Source organism: Gracilinanus agilis, chromosome 3, assembly GCF_016433145.1.
Source record: "Gracilinanus agilis isolate LMUSP501 chromosome 3, AgileGrace, whole genome shotgun sequence".
Taxonomy (NCBI): Eukaryota; Metazoa; Chordata; class Mammalia; order Didelphimorphia; family Didelphidae; genus Gracilinanus; species Gracilinanus agilis.
The window spans coordinates 87491813-87508810 of NC_058132.1; the positions used below are offsets into that span (position 1 = coordinate 87491813).

General features: G+C 34.2%; 1 protein-coding gene across 1 annotated transcript; it reads left to right on the plus strand.

The window, feature by feature from the left end:
• Positions 1-15049: 15049 nt before the first annotated feature.
• On the plus strand, positions 15050-15997 carry LOC123241108 (olfactory receptor 52B2-like). Its single transcript, XM_044668811.1, has one exon. It carries the CDS (start codon positions 15050-15052, stop codon positions 15995-15997), a length of 948 nt encoding a protein of 315 aa, XP_044524746.1.
• Positions 15998-16998: the final 1001 nt, after the last annotated feature.

Sequence of the window (16998 nt, forward strand, 5' to 3'; positions counted from 1 at the left end):
GGATACTCTTTGATTGTTTGCTTCTTTGGTGGAACCAAGGTCCATTCTACACATAAATTCTTTCATCTCTTTGGTTTTCCCAGAGATATCATAGTGCATGAACTAGGAAGAACCTTGCATAGGGAAAAAGAGGAATTAGTTTGAGGTGCTAGCCCTGCTAAGATCACCTGTGTGATCTTAGGTGATCCACTTTATTTCTCATACTCTTAAATTCCTTATATGTACAATAAAGGGTTTAAAATAGATAATTTTAAAGATGATCTGCTAAAGAAAATTATGATGTTTTAAATAGAGTATGATGGAAAGTAATGTAAGCACAATAAAATACTTATTTTTTACATAAAAATATGTCTCTCATATGTATCTTTAAATATATAACTTTAAATTTTTATAAATATAATGATAGATTATTTGAAGTATATTACAAAATTGCCTTGTCTTTATTTTGTTTTTATGTATGTGTGTACATGTGTACACTCACATATAGTTGTGCATATATGATTCTATATCTAGTTTATATCTATCTATCTATCTATCTATCTATCTATCTATCTATCTATCTATCTATCTATCGGTCTATCTGTCTGTCTACCTACCTACCTACCTCTCTCTCTCTCTCTCTCTCTCTCTCTCTCTCTCTCTCTCTCTCTCTCTCTCTCTTTTTCTCTCTCTTTCTCTCTCTCTCTCTCTTCCCCCATTATCCTCTGATATTATGTAAACTTTTACAGCACAATGGCTAACTTTTTTGCCCAAGCACCTAACAAAGTCTTTGGCACATATTAGAAATTAGCAATGCTTAAAATATTAACTAATATAGAAAAATGTTTTGCATGATTGCATATGTAAAATCACTATCAGATATCTTATCATCTCAAGGATGATAAAGAGTGGGGAAAGAAGGAGGGAGAGACTTTGAAACAGAATGAATAAAAATTAAAATTGTTTTTACACATACTTGGGGGAAAATAAATCATTTTTTTAAAATGTTGGTCATGTCAATCAGGTCAAGGGTTGGAGAAGAGAGAGAGACATCATGACAGCTATTAGCAAATATGTGAAAGTCTATCATAAATTAAGGAAGATTAGGCTGTATTTTATAGGCAATAATATTAGTATCTTGAGTGAATATTACAGAGACAAATTTGGGTGTGATGTAAATAAATCATTTCAAATAATTAGTGCTTTCAAAAAGTGGAAGGGAATACTCAGGAAGATAGGCAGTAAGGATAGATTAATGTGTTAGTTAAGATGGAAGCATTTATATGGATTTAGTCATGTTCTCCAATAATGTGTTATTAGTTATTAGATGAAATTTCACAAGTGGAGTTACACGTTTAATCCTTGTGGTGGAGATAAGGATTGCATGAATTTAGCATCTTTAGATTTTCACTCTATCATTTGTCACTTTTATTCAAATATGTGAAGATGGATAGGTACACAGAACTGGGTACTCTTTGTTTTTCTTTTGGTCTACTTCAGAGGCTGTCTTGAGCACAATATTTCATCATTTAATGGTCAATATTTCCTACATGAGCCCTCCAATTTAGTTAGGATTTTCCTCAGACAGCTGAAACTTTCTGTTACCAGTCTGTGCGTCCTTATCAATACTTAAGATCTACTCTCATAACTTTTCAAAAACAAAGGCTTTATTACATGATGAAGAGTCAGTCGACAATGGAAAGCAATGTTATGAGTAGCTGGCTAAACTTCTAGTTGTTTCCCCTATTAATATTTGCACATAATTTGAAGAAGTAACATTAAGATAATCAAATCAATCAACAGAGGTTACCTATTATTAATGGCATTGATAATAACACATTGTGAGAAATAGAATATTTATACCATGTCATTAACATGAACAATCTGAATTCATTTTTCTTCAATTGTATTTCTTTGCTATTATAGAGATGAATTTTTAAAATCCTGTTCTACGACATCCTTTTTCACCTTGGGAGACTATAACATCTGTGAGAAATTTCATAAACCAAAGTACTTTTTTGGATGAATTACCCTTGTCTTTTAAAAAATAAATATATTTATTATGTTGTATTATGATTTATTTTAGAAAGTTATACTTTACTGTTTTGTGAATCTCTAGGATTTTCTTTCTCTGGAGAGCTTTGATAGTTAATACCACCTCCATCATGAATACCTACAATAAAAATAATAACAATAATTATGGATTTGTTTTTGGAAATAAGTTTTTCTGATAGCAAATCAGAATGAAATTATTACTACAAGATATCACAGAAGAATCAACCTTTTTTTTAAAATAAAGTTTATTTTTCAGTCCCAAGTTCTTTCCTTTACTCTTCTCTAATTCTTTGAAAAGTGAGGAAAAACAAAGCCCAGTACAAATATGTATAATTATAGAAAAATTCATGCATTAGACATGTTCATAAAGCTAGAAAAAAGGAAAAAGGAAAAGAATAATATATGTTTTGATTTTCACTCTGAGTCCATAATTTAATTATAGGAAGATGAGTAGTATGTTTCATCTTCAGTCTTTTGGAATTGTAGTAGTCATTTTGATGATTAGAGGTCATAAGTCTTTCAGAATTGATTGTCTTTACAATCCAACAGCTTATCAAGTGTTCACTTGGATCTGCTCATTTCACTTTGAAACAGTGCAAACTAGAAAGTCACGTCTTCCTGGATTTTCCTGAAATTAATCTCTTCATTAATTCTTACAACACAATAGTGCTCAATGCCATTCAGGTAATATAACATGATCAGTTTCTTAATAATTGATGAACATTCTCTCCATTTCCAATTCTTTGGCTCCACAAAAATAATTGCTTAAATATTTTTATGCTTATAGGGATTTTTCCTTTCTTTGATCTTTTTAGTATAGGTCTCATAGAGGTACCAGTGGTTCAAATGGTATATCTACCTTCATAGCTTTGAGTCATAGTTCCAAATTACTTTCCATAATGTCAGAACCAGTTCATAGCTCCATCAACAATGCATTAATCCATCTACTTTCCCACAACACTTGCTACTATTTCTTTCTTTTTTTGTTGTCATCAGACCCAATCTAATGAATGTGAAGTAGTACCTCTGATTTTTAAAATTTGGATTTCTCTAATCATTAATGATTTAAAGCATTTTTTTCACTTGGCTTTTCATAGCTTATATTTCTTCCTTTGAAAAAAAAGACTATTCATATCATTTGTCCATTTTTCAATGGGGCAATGGTTTGTTGATTGTCTATTCTATTCCACTGATTTACTTTTCTGTTTTGTAGCCAGTGGCATATAGTTTTGATTATTATTATTTTATAATTTTATTCAAAAAGTAGTATTGCTAACCCTCTTATTTTTTCATTAATTTCATTAATATTCTTGATTTTTTGTTTTTTTCCAAATGAATTTTGATATTATTCTTTGTAGTTTTCTACTCTCTAGTTGGCAATTTATTTGGGATCACATTAAATAAGTAGTTAGTTTAGGGAGGATTTTCATTTTGATATTATTTTCTCAGTTTCCCTGTGAACAATTAATATTTTTCAGTTATTTAAATTTGACATTATTTTTATATAAAGTGTTTTATATATATCTAGATTATATATATGTATATATATCTCAATTTGTTTTGGCAGGTATTTTAATCTATCTATGGATAGTTAAATTTTTACCACATCTTTTTACAGAACATTTTTGGTGATGAAATGCTGATGTTTTATGTGTGTTTTTTATATTTTGATACTTTGTTAAAATTATTGATAGCTTAAACTAAATTTTTATCTGAATTTTAAAGATTTTCTCAATATATCATCATATGTTCTATGAAAAGAGATTATTTTATTAACTCTTTGCCCATTATGATTTCTATCATTTTTCTTCTCTGATTGCTATTGCTAAAATTTCTAACATAAAACTAAATAATATTGGTTATAATGGACTTCCTTTTTTTACTCTTCACTTTGTAGAGAAGACTTCTAACTTATCCCCATTACAAATAATGTTTGCTGAGGATTTTAAGTATAAACTTTTCATTTTTATTTAGAAAAATCAATTTATATCTGTGCTTTCCCATGTTTTTTATAGGAATGAATGTCGTATTTTTTCAAAAGCTTTTTTTCCTACATATATTGGTATAATCATATGATTTTTTTGTTACTTTTTGTTGATTTAATCACTGATGCTATAGTTTCCCTAGTATGTATGCCTGGTATAAATCCTGTTTGGTATAATGTATATCTTTGTGACATATTTTTTGGTCTCCTGGCTATTATTTAATTTAGGATTTTTGTTTTTGTATTTATTAATGAAATTGAACTATAATTTTTTTCTCTGTTTTTGCTCTTCCTAATTTAGGCATGAGCACCATATTTGTTTCATAAAAGAAGTTTTGCAAAACTCCTTCACCAATTGTTCTAAATATTTTATTTAATATTGGAATTAGATGACCATAAATGTTTGGTAAAATTTACTAAGAAATCTATTCAGTCATGAGGCTTTTAAAAATACTTTATGACGTATTCAATTTCTTTTCTAAATCATGTTTATTTAGATATTTTATTTCCTCCTTTGTAAATCTAGGCAATTTATATTTTAAGTATTTTTTACTTTTAAATATTTTCCAGTTTTTATAAACCGTTTTTCAGATAGAAGTTTAAAGTCTAAAATATATGGAGGCCCCTGTTAAATATATTAGAATATGTATCATTCCACAGTTGAAAAAAAAATCAAAAGACAATTTTAGGATAAAGAAATCAAAGATATATATAACTACATGAAAAAGTATTTTATATAAGTACTTATTAGAGAAATGAAAATCAAAGCAACTCTGATATATCAAATACCTATCACATTGGTTAAAATGATAAAAGGGGAAAATGACAAAAATTCAAGGGGATATGGAAAGATGGGGATACTAATACACTGTGGTGAATCTGTATTCTCATTCAACCACATTGGAGAGCAATCTAGAATTATGCTTAAAAAGTTATAAAACTATGTAAACTTTTTGGCTCAGCAATATCCTAAAAGGTTTATTTTCTATGATGATCAGGGAAAGGAGAGGATTTACATGTTCTAAAGTATTTATATCAGCTCTCTTGGTGGTAACAAAGAACTGGAAATTGCAAGAATGTCTAATTGGTGAATGACTAAAGTTGTGGCACATGACTATGATGGAACCCTCTCATGGCATAAGAAATGGTGAAGAGTTTAATTTTTGAGAAAACACGGAAAGATTTACATGCAATTATGAAGTGTGACATGACAAGAACCATGAAAACATTATATAAAGCTACAGAAATATTGTTTGAAGAATGACCTATGTAAGTCCTCCTTTAGGAAAAAGATTGATAAATAGAAATATATTAAACATAGCTTTATACAAAATGTAATTTTTTGTCAAATGATGTCTTCTCTAATGAGGACAGGGAGGGAGGATTGGAGTTGCTGTTTTTTATTTTTTATTTTTTATTTAATTTTTATAATTTTTTTATATTTTGGAAAAATTGTTTTCATGGTTACATGATTCATGTTCTTACTCTCTCTCCCCACCCATAATCCCTCCCCCTTCATAGCCAATGTGCATTTCTACTGGTTTCTTCATGTGTAATTGATCAAGACCTATTCCCAGGGGGCAGCTGGGTAGCTCAGTGGATTGAGAGTCAGGCCTAGAGACGGGAGGCCCTAGGTTCAAATCCGGCCTCAGACACTTCCCAGCTGTGTGACCCTGGGCAAGTCACTTGACCCCCATTGCCCACCCTTACCACTCTTCCACCTAGGAGCCAATAAACAGAAGTTAAGGGTCAAAAAAAAAGATCTATTTCCATATTATTGATAGTTGTTATAGGGTGGTTGTTTAGAGTTTATATGCCAAATCATGTCCGCATAAACCCATATGTTCAAGCAGTTGTTTTTCTTCTGTGTTTCCACTGCTGTATTCTTCCTTTGAATGTGGATAGTGTTCTTTTCCATAAATATCTCAGAATTGTCCTGGGTCATTGCATTGCTGCTAGTACAGAAGTCCATCACATTCAATTTTACTGCAGTGTATCAGTCTCTGTGTACAATGTTCTTCTGGCTCTGCTCCTTTCACTCTGCATCAATTCCTGGAGGTTATTCCACTTCACATGGAATTCCTCCAGCTTATTATTCCTTTGAGCACAATAGCATTCCATCACCAACAGATATCACAATTTGTTCAGCCACTCCCCAATTGACAGGCATACCCTTGTTTTTCAGTTTTTTTGCCACCACAAAAAGCGTGGCTATAAATATTTTTTATAAGTCTTTTCCCCTATTATCTCTTTGGGGTACAAACCCAGTAATGGTATGGCTAGATCAAAGGGCAGACAGTCTTTTAGCTCTCTTTGGGCATAGTTCCAAATTGCCACCCAAAATGATTGGATCAATTCACAACTCCACCAGTAGTGCATTAGTGTCCCAATTTTGCCACATCCCCTCCAATATTTATTACTCTCCCCTGCTGTCATTTTAACCAGTCTGCTAGGTGTGAGGTGATACCTCAGAGTTGTTTTGATTTGCATTTCTCTGGTGTTAGCAAACAATGAGGCATTTATGACTCATTAAAATATAATAAAAATGATTATACTGGAGAAAAATATTAAAAGGATATAATTACTAAAATTAATAAGTTAGTAATCCAAATCCAAAATTCAAATGGTTACTCTCTTCTGCATACACAATATGCCACAGAAACAAGGTCAGGAAGACCTTCTCTATATTATTCTTGTTAGGTATCAGCTAGGTTGCTCAAGGGCTAGAGCACTCAGTTTGACTACAGTCAGAAAAACTTGAGTTAAAATCTGTGCCTTAGATATTTCCTAGCTATGTGACACCAGAAAATTCAAGTATTTTCTACCTGTCTCAGTTTCTTCTTCTTTAAAATGGAGATAATGATAGTACCTACCTCTCAGTGTAGTAACCATAAAATGCTATATAGTTTATAAAAGGGAAGGAAATAAGCATTTATATAACATCAATTTTGTGCCAGGAACTCTACTATCCATTTTTACAAATATTATCTCACTTGATTCTTAAGAAGGTAGGTAGGTGCTATCATTATATCCATTTTTAAACTGAGTAAACTGAGGTAAAGAGAGAATAAGTAAAGTGTCTAAGTTCACATAATTATTAAGTGCCTGGAGCAGGTTTTAAACTCAGGTGTTCCTAACTTCAGGTCCAGTACTCTGGCCAGCACACAGAGGAGTGGGGGCTGAGCACCACACACACACATATACCTACTATGTCAGGTTCTGAGCCTGGGAATAGAAGAACTTCTGGATCCAAGGATCCTGGCTATACCAATAACAGAGTACCCCACAGTCAACATCCACCCACTAAAGTCGCAAATCCTGGCACCAGCCCTCAGTGGGGTTTGAAAGTCCCTATAGCTTCACTCTTTTAAGCCTGAGCTATGATGAAGACCTAGCCCTGGGAAAAATAGCTCAAAGTGGTGAGTCTTGTAAGCTATCAGAAGAGGAGGCAAAATCATCAACTTTCATAACTCCAAATTCACAGGCAAAAAAAAATAGACCAGGAAAATAAGCAAACCAAAAACCTAGCCATAGAAAATGTTGTTGGAGACAAAGAGCAAGACATAGAGTCAATAGCAGATTGAAGTAACTGAATGCAAAACTTCAAAGAGAAATGGGAATTGGTATTATGTTTAGAAGAGCTCAAAAAGAAATTCAAAAATCAAATAAGAGAGGTAAAAGAAAAAATGGTAAAAAACAAATGAAAGTAATGTAAAAAGAAAATAATAGCTTAAAAAAGCAATATTGGTCAAATGGAAAAGGAGGCAAAAATTCCAATGAAGAAAAGAATTCAACAAAAGGAAGAATGGACCAAATGGAAAAGGAAGATCAAAAGGTCATGGAAAAAATTCATTCTTTAAAAATTAGAATTGGGCAAACAGAAGTTAATGACCTCATGAGACATTAAGAAACAATAGAACTGTGTGAAGTAAATTACCTAAAGGACATATCTCAAGTACTCCAATGGAGCAACATAGGTGTAACAGAGTAATGTTTCATATGCTGGCATTCACTGGCATTCACTGGCATCATTGTGGACATCAGCATGACTGTCAATCTAAAACATCACCACAGAGGAAGGAGCTAGTGGAGTTTAGAAGATAAGTATGGGAAGGAGAATGTCCTTTTTACTTCTGCTCTTGAATAAATGGACTTACTGGGCTGGCATTTTGCAAGAGGCAGAGCAACATAGAGGGGACCACCCTCAACTAAAATCTTGGATCTGATCTTACCTTGAATTATTAAGGCTGAAATTTGTCCCTTTCTCCTCTCTCTCTGTCTCTCTCTCTGTCTCTCTCTCTGTCTCTCTCTGTCTCTCTGTCTCTCTCTGTCTCTCTCTCTCTCTTTTTCTCTCTTTCTCTCTCTCTCCACTCTTTATTAATATGCTTATAAATCTAGTGATGAGCCTCCAGATCATTTTTTATTTAAAAGGAAACAAAATAAAAAGAATGAAAAAAAGAAGAAAATATAAAATATCTCATTGAAAAACAATTGACCTAAAAAAAGATCCAGAAGAGATAATTTGAGAATTATTAGACCAACTGAAAGTCATGACCAAAAAAAAAAAAAGCAAGACATCATATTACAAGAAATTATCAAAGAAAACTCCTCTGATGTTCTTGAACAAAAGGTTAAACAGAAAGTGAAAGAATGCATAGAATACTTCCTGCAATAAATGCCCAAATGACAACTCCCAAGAATGTTATAACCAAGTTCAGTAGCTCTCAGGCCAAAGAGAAAAAAATTTGCAAGCAGCCGGATACAAAACAAGTCAAATATCTTGGAGCCCCATTCAGGATTACATAGGATCTGGGATCTTCTACACTGAAGGATCAAAAGACTTGGAATATGATATTCAAGAAGGCAAGGACACTGGGTTTACAACCAAGAATTACTTATCCATCAAAACTGACTGTATTCTTTCAAGGGAAAAGTATAATCATTTAATAAATTAGAAGATTTCCAAGCATTCCTGACTTAAAGATAAGATTTAAAGACCTGACTTAAAGACCAGACTTAAACAGAAAATTTGATGTCCAAATACAAAATTCAAAAGGACCATGAAAAAAGGTAAGACAGAGAAAAAAATAAGGACTTCTTCAAGGTCAAATTGTTTATATTCCTATATGGAAAGAATATTTATAACTATCAGAAATTTTTATCATTACTATAGAAGTTAGAAGAAGTATGCATGAACAGAGGATGTGGTAGTAAGCCATTTAGGGTAATATGTACAATTAAAAAAAATCTATGGGTGAAAAAGAGGATTGCATTAAAAATAGGAAGAAAAAAGTAAGATGTGGTCAATTATATCACATAAAGAGGCATGGGGCAGGAGTGGGGGAACTATTACAGTGGAGGGGAAGATGAGGGTGATGATGTGTAATACTTAAAACTTACTCTCATTGGAATTGGCTCAGAGAGGGAAAAACAGCCAGACTCATTGGGGTATAGAATCCTATCTTACTCTATAAAGGAGTAGAGGAGGAATAAGAAAAGGAATAGTGGGGATGGGAGTAATATAAGGCAAGAGGTACTTGAAAAAGATGATTAAAAGTCCCTCTAGAGAAGTAGGAGGGAAATAAGAAGGGTGGTGGTGGGAAGAGGAATAATATAAGAGAGGGAGAAGTGGGAGAGTGATTAAGGGGCATCTTTTTGCTTTCTAGGTTATCAGGTAAAATTGAATATTCCTTTCAAAAAGGGAGGGAATTAACTTTAAAAGAAAAAAAGAAAAAGAATATTGCAGGAAAAAGTTATATCTGCAAAGGTCCCTGCCATGTAGTCTAGCTAGATTTTGTTTATTTGTTTGCTTTTTTCCCAAAGTCTTATCCTCTGTAGGCTAGTTTAACTTTTCCTTAAAAGATATTAAAACTATCCTTCAGACTTAATTGTCTCAGTCACTACACTGGATTCCATTGTAGCTTCCTGGTTGCTTAAGCATGTGATAAGATTTGTTTTCATCATTTCAACTTGGCAACTATTTGCAGAATGGTTAGGAGAGAGGAGAGAGTGGAGGCAGAGACACCAATTAGGAGTCTATTGTAGTACAACTGTGTAAGTATAAAGTAAACAAATTAAATATTTTGAAGAGTGGGGATTAACAAAAACTATTAAAGGGTAAATCATGAAGGCATAGCTTTAATTTTTATTCGGCATGAGAGTAATAGTGAAGTCAGAGATGGCAGTGATAAAATGATGATAGCAATATTGATAGTAATGATAATTGTGGCAATTATGGTGACAATATGGTGGTCATCAAGGTGGTGAAACTGATTTTGAAGACAGAAATGGAGATTATTTATGGTGAAGTTGGATAATGGGAGCTATTTTTCTTATGAAGGCCAATATTGGGTTTTGAGATGTAAACTTGCTGCATTATTTCCTATTCACTTCTCTTTATTACCAGTTAATGAGACTGATTATTTAAAAAATTAATCTAAAAACTTGAATAGCCACAAAGACGTATAAAGAAGTCTTCTGAAGTTCATATGAGATGATAGAGATGAAGTGCTTTTCAAAACTTTGTGTTATATAAATGCTTCTTTTTATTTTATTTATTTTTTTATAGGCAATGGGGGTCAAGTGACTTGCCCAGGGTCACACAGTTTGGAAGTGTCTAAGGTCAGATTTGAAACTAGGACCTTCTATCTCTAGGCCTGGCTCTCAATCCACTGAGCTACTCAGCTGCCCCCAAATGCTTCTTTTTATTTCTATTACTGTTATTATATTAGCCTATAGACAAAATCTCGTTTGGTGATAATTTGATTCTTAAAATCTTTTACTGTATTCCTTCTGAGCTTGAGCAACATTTTCAGGGTAATATAGACTGTGCTTGTAAATTAGAATCTTGGAAAATACATACATATATAAGTTTTAAGGTTAATCTGCATTACTAACACTTTCTAAAGTCTAGACACTTAAGATAATTAATCAAGTCCTGATTTGTAGTGATTGCTGATTTCTAAAGTTAAATGCTCTAATTGATAACTCTAGCACACCCCTAATGGAGAGACTGCACTGATCCAAATGTGGTTAACTTGAGACAAAACGTTGATCAACTCAATGAATTGTGATTTAAAATTAAAGTAAAAATTCTCTTTGGAGTTGCCTTGAATCTGTGAAACATTTATTGCAGTCTGCTCAGTGTAGTCATAGCTTCCTCCTTTTTGGAGGGATTTTGAAATTGAAAAGGAAGACAGCTAGTTGACAAAGTGCCAAGATCAGGAATACTTGAGTTCAAATCCTGTCTTAGACACTTTTAATCTGTGTAACTTTAGAAAGCCACTTAGTTCCTTTATATTTCAGTTTCTTCATTTGTAAAATGGTGACAAAATGACTATCTGCTAGGGTTATTGTGAGAATATGAGATAATGTAAAGGACCATGAAAACCTCAAAGTGTGATATAAATTATTGGAAATAGCCAAAAATCATTAGAATTCAATAATCAGAACAGCAAGGGAAATGTATAATGCTGCTGCTTATGGAAGAAAAATTGACATTTGCTAATAAATGTGATGCCCTTGTTTCTCACACAATCTGCCTCTGAAGGTCATTTCTGTGAGGAAAGAGACCATAATTTTGTCCATTGGGATTTCATTTGGAAAAAAAGCTGTGTGTGGGTCCTGAAGGACAAGACAGCTCCAATTGAGAAGCACGAGTCCTGCTATGCTTGGTAAACACACAATCTCAAGATTTTCTATTCAAACCTCCTAATTCCCATACATAAACAGCTCTAGAGGTCACCAGGGGATCCCAAACGGAGAAACCCAGTGAGAGTTAAATGGAAGACTCTCAAGCACTATTCTCCAAAGTTTGTTAAATTGAGTTGAATTAAATTGTCTCTGGGGAATTTGCAACTAGGGAAGACAGCTGCAGACCCTAAGCATCCTAAGCTCTACTTTAGGCTTCTGGAAAGGATAAATAGTTCTTCAGTGACTCCCAACAGATCTGAGGTCTCTGTGTCTCTGTGGCTGCCTCTTACATTCACTTGTGTTGTTAGAAAAGCCATGGAGGGAGGTGAGTTACAGGGGCTGGTGGATAGAGACAGCTTCAAGAATCCAAGGAAAACCAATGTTTCTTAGTTTCTGTAACAGTAAAAGGCAGTGGCTTCTGACAAAATCTACTTTTAGGTATGATCTTCATTATTAACTTTTTCTCTATGACTTTCTTATGTATACAATTATCAGAACAATAAATAAAGCCCTGATTTGTTGGTTTGCTAATTTCTGAAGTGCTAATGCTGACACTGAAAATTTAACAGCTAACCCTTTCCTGGGTTCAAGTTCTGCCTCTGTCTGATATATGTATATACTGCCTATGTGACCCTGGGAAAGTCATTTCAATTCTCTGAGCATTAGCTTACTCTGTAAGCCAGAAATTGCAGAGACGTTTCTAATATGCCAGAGCAGAGTCAGTTTCCTCCCCTAGGACTTCTCTAAACCAAAGAAATCATAGGTCTAGTTTTTATCCCCATGCTTAGCCCATAAGAACAGAACTATGAACAACGATATGTTTTAAGCAGGCAAATTGAGACTATAGACAAGTACTTACAAGACTACAGACAAGTATTAATGATTTAGAGATATCCAAAAGCGTATTGGGATGCAGGTAAGTGTTATACCTGATGATCACTGAGGTCCCTTCCCACTCTCAAGTTCCATGATTCTGGGAGGCAGTGAAGATTCTCTCTCCTTAAAGGGATTCAGGTAAAGGATGAACCACTTATTGGTTGTATCATAAAGGGAATTTTTATTCACATACCAAGTTAATTAAATCACCCCTTGGATCCCCTGAAAAGATAAGATTCTCAGTTTTCAAAGTAAATTAATATATTCTAATATAGAGAAAAACTCTTTACAATGGAGTACAGAATTTAGAGTCAGAAGAGCTGGGTTTGATGGCAGAGTTTGGCACTCACTAATTAACAATTTGACCTTTGATATCACATTTCTTTAGGTCTAAGTTTCTTCATCTAGAAAATGAAAGTTTAGGATTAGATGAACTCTAGAGTCTTTCTTCCCTCTATGTTGATAGTATATGATGTGCTAGTAGATAAGTATTGTATCGAATAAAGAAATGAAACAAGGAAGGAAGAAAAAGGGAAAAAGAAAGAGAGAAGGGAAACCAAGACATGAAGGAAGGAAGGAAAGAAGTGATCAAATGGACAGATGGATGGACAGACAGATGGAGAGATGGACAGATGGATAAACAGAGAAAACTCAACTAAAAAAAGAGAAGAAAGAATCTTCCTTTGATAATTTCTCTTTGTTCAATTTAGACTGCAATACTTTAAGTATCTTTGATTTTAACTTTGTATGGATTCTCCCTCTGATAATGCAGATCCTAATTCTCTACAATTTAGTAGATGACCATCTTTTTTTTTAAATTTAAATACTTATTAATATTCATTTTTTTCTTAACATTTATTAATAATCATTTTTAACATGGTTACATGATTCATGCTCCTACTTTCCCCTTCACCCCCCGCACTCCCCCCACCCATGGCCGATGCATATTTCCACTGGTTTTGTCATGTGTCCTTGATCAAGACCTATTTCCAAGGTGTTGGTAGTTGCATTGGTGTGGTAGTTTCGAGTCCACATCCTCAATCATGTCCACCCTGACCCATGCGTTCAAGCAGTTGTTTTTCTTATATGTTTCCTCTCCTGCAGTCCTTCCTCTGAATGTGGGTAGCGTTCTTTACCGTAAATCCCTCAAAATTGTCCTGTGTCATTGTATTGCTGCTGGTACAGAAGTCCATTACATTCAATTTTTACCACAGTATATCAGTCTCTGTGTACAATGTTCTTCTGGCTCTGCTCCTTTTGCTCTGTAGAAGGCCATCTTAAGGAGTTACCATGACTTAAAGCTTTATCTCCCCTCACAGCCAATTCAATAGTAATCATCACCAAATTTGGTTAGACTGGACTTTCAGACTCATATATGACATATCCACAAGTCTATACTCAAAATCTCTCTGATCTGTGAGAATCTTTTATTGCTTGTGCTCCATTAGCCTTTTAGAGTCTTTGAGATGAGGTGCCAGAGAATATTTGTGGAGGAGAAGCCTAAAGTGTTGGAGAAGTGAGAATTAACACTATTACTCCTGATTCTGTCTTCTGTGGTTACACAGAACATATCCAATCTCTCTTCAATATAAATTTTCAAATACTTCCAGATAGCAATTATATCCTTCTTGCAACCCTCACTCTCTGTGCTAAGTATATACCTGTGATGGGAAAAATTCACTAATAGTTATTCTTTAGTTGTATGAGTCAGTTTTCCTATACCTTAAACATTTCTGAGAGATAAAATGATTTGCTTGCATAGTATTGTTGGACATATTGCTTGAATTTAATGTCTTGTTCATTTATATTTCATTCTATAAATAAAATGATAGATTTGACCAGTGGAATGCCAAGTAAGAATCAGTTAGGGATGATAACATTGTTAGTCATATTCATTTATAAATTTTTCAGAAATATTATCTATATAAATTAGGTTGTTTCGAAAATCACAGCTCACATTTATATTTTAATTTACATTTTGCTCTAATAATAAAAAAATTACACAGTACCTACTATGTACCAGGCACAGAGAAAGAGTTGGAAATTTTAAAAGTTACAAAAAAAGGAAGCACCTAGGTGACTCAGTGGATTGACAGCCAGGCCTAGAGATGGGATCTCCTGGGTTCAAATTTGACTGCAGATATTTCCAAGCTGGGTGACTCTGGGCAAGTCACTTAATCCCAGTTTCCAAGCCCTTATTACCCTTTTGCCTTAGAATTGATAATTAGTATTGATTCTAAGAGAGAATTTTTTTTTGTTTTTGTTTGTAACAACAATCATGGGTTGTTGTTACTGGATTCTGGTAAACTTTTAAAAAAGCATAAGGATGGGCACATAGAAGAGGCTTGAAAATTTTAAATAATCACTTCATTGGATTATTCTGCTTTCTAGCCCTGTGACTTCATCTCCTTGGCTGCAGAGCAGGCAAGAAGGTCATTGGGTGAAACTGACAGTTTTCATGGTATGTCTACTCCCAACATCTCCATCAACTATGACATGTTTGTGTTGACTGGCATCCCTGGCCTGAAAGAGATGCATGTGTGGATCTCCATCCCCTTCTGCCTGATGTACCTGGTTGCTGTATCAGGAAATTTCATTCTCATCTTTGTGGTGGCTATTGAGCACAGTTTCCATGAACCCATGTACCTCTTCCTGTCCATGCTAGCATTTTGGGACCTGATCTTGTCCACTTCTACTGTGCCCAAGGCCCTGGCCATCTTCTGGTTGGAAGACACAGACATCTCCTTTGGGGGCTGTGTCACTCAGCTCTTCTTCATGCACTTTGCCTTTGTGGTGGAATCAGGGATCCTCTTGGCCATGGCCTTTGACCGCTACGTGGCCATCTGCTATCCACTGCAGTACACCACCATCCTCAACCACAGTGCCATTGGCAAAATTGGGGGAATTGTAGTGTTCAGAAGCTTTGCTACTATTTTCCCCATTGTCTTCCTGCTGAAACGCCTGCCTTTCTGCCGAACCAACATCATTTCCCACACATTCTGTGAGCACATGGGCCTGGCCAAGCTGGCCTGTGCAGATATCACCATCAATATCTGGTATGGAATCTCTGTACCCTTGCTCAGTGTCATGCTTGACATGGTGGTCATTGTCATTTCCTATATTCTCATCCTCCAGGCAGTCTTCAGGTTACCTTCTCGAGATGCCCGACTCAAGACCCTTAGCACCTGTGGCTCCCATGTCTGTGTCATCCTCATGTTCTATCTGCCAGGTATTTTCACTGTCATCGCTGAGCGCTTTGGCCGGAAAATCCCAAGGCATGTCCATATCCTGCTGGCCAATCTCTATGTGCTTGTGCCCCCCATGATGAATCCAGTTATTTATGGGGTGAAAACCAAGCAGATCAGGGAGCGAGTGAGCCTCTTGTTTTCACCAAAGGGGAAATGCTGTTGAAGGAGACTGCAATAATGGTGGGTAGAGTTTTGGTCTTGTCTTGAATAATGGTAGATGTTGAACAAGATTTTGTTTGATTTTTGAAATTTTGATTTTTTCTTAAGATGAATATCTTATTGGAAAATAGAATGAAACCAAATTTTGGGCTTTCTTTTTTTCCTTATGAGATTATTGTCCTAAACCACTGTATGATATTGTTTTTCTTTTTCATAAATATCCATGTAACTCACTATTTTAAATGAATCCTGTCATGTATCCATTGGTGAAGCAATGAATTCTTTTAAAAATGCACAATATTCTACCACTTTTTGTGTTCAGATATACTCTGCCATTTCTTGTTGTCTTTTCTCATGCTGTTGCCTATTACCTTGATGTCTTGGAATGTCTACTCTTTAGCCGTTGCATTCTTACCTATCATTTAAAGATAAACTCAAACATAACCTCTTCACGCAAGTCTGTCCTGATATCACTTCTTGGTAAAAACCTTGGTTTTCCCATTCCTTTGATCCTCAAATAGCCCATTGGGGGATAGAATTAATGAAATTCATCAGAATTATTTTATATTACAGTTATTTATATGTCTGTGTTATATCACTTAACAGAAGATAACTTCTATGCGGGGACTAGCACAATGTTTTCTGACTATTGTAAACACTTAATAAAGGTTGAATTTTTGAATGCTGTGCAATGTTGGATAAAGACTTGGTCTCTTCCTTCTATGATGTTCTTAGTGTACAGATTATCCTCCTATTTCTGCCCAATTCATATTGCATCAATTCATAGAGGTCTTTCCAATTTCCTCTGAAACTGTCTATTTTGTAACATCTTATGGTATAATAATATTTCATTATAAACATTTAGCACAATTTGTTTAATCAATAGGTTGAAAGCCAATTTTTGTTCACTATAAAAAGATTTTTAAATATTTTTTCATATATAAATCTCTTTCCTTTTGAATTTCTTTGGGGATGGAGGCCTAATAATGATATAATGAGATCAAA

Bases quoted from the DNA above. Each gene is read 5' to 3' on its own strand.
- LOC123241108 (XM_044668811.1), top strand. From the start codon at position 15,050: ATGTCTACTCCCAACATCTCCATCAACTATGACATGTTTGTGTTGACT.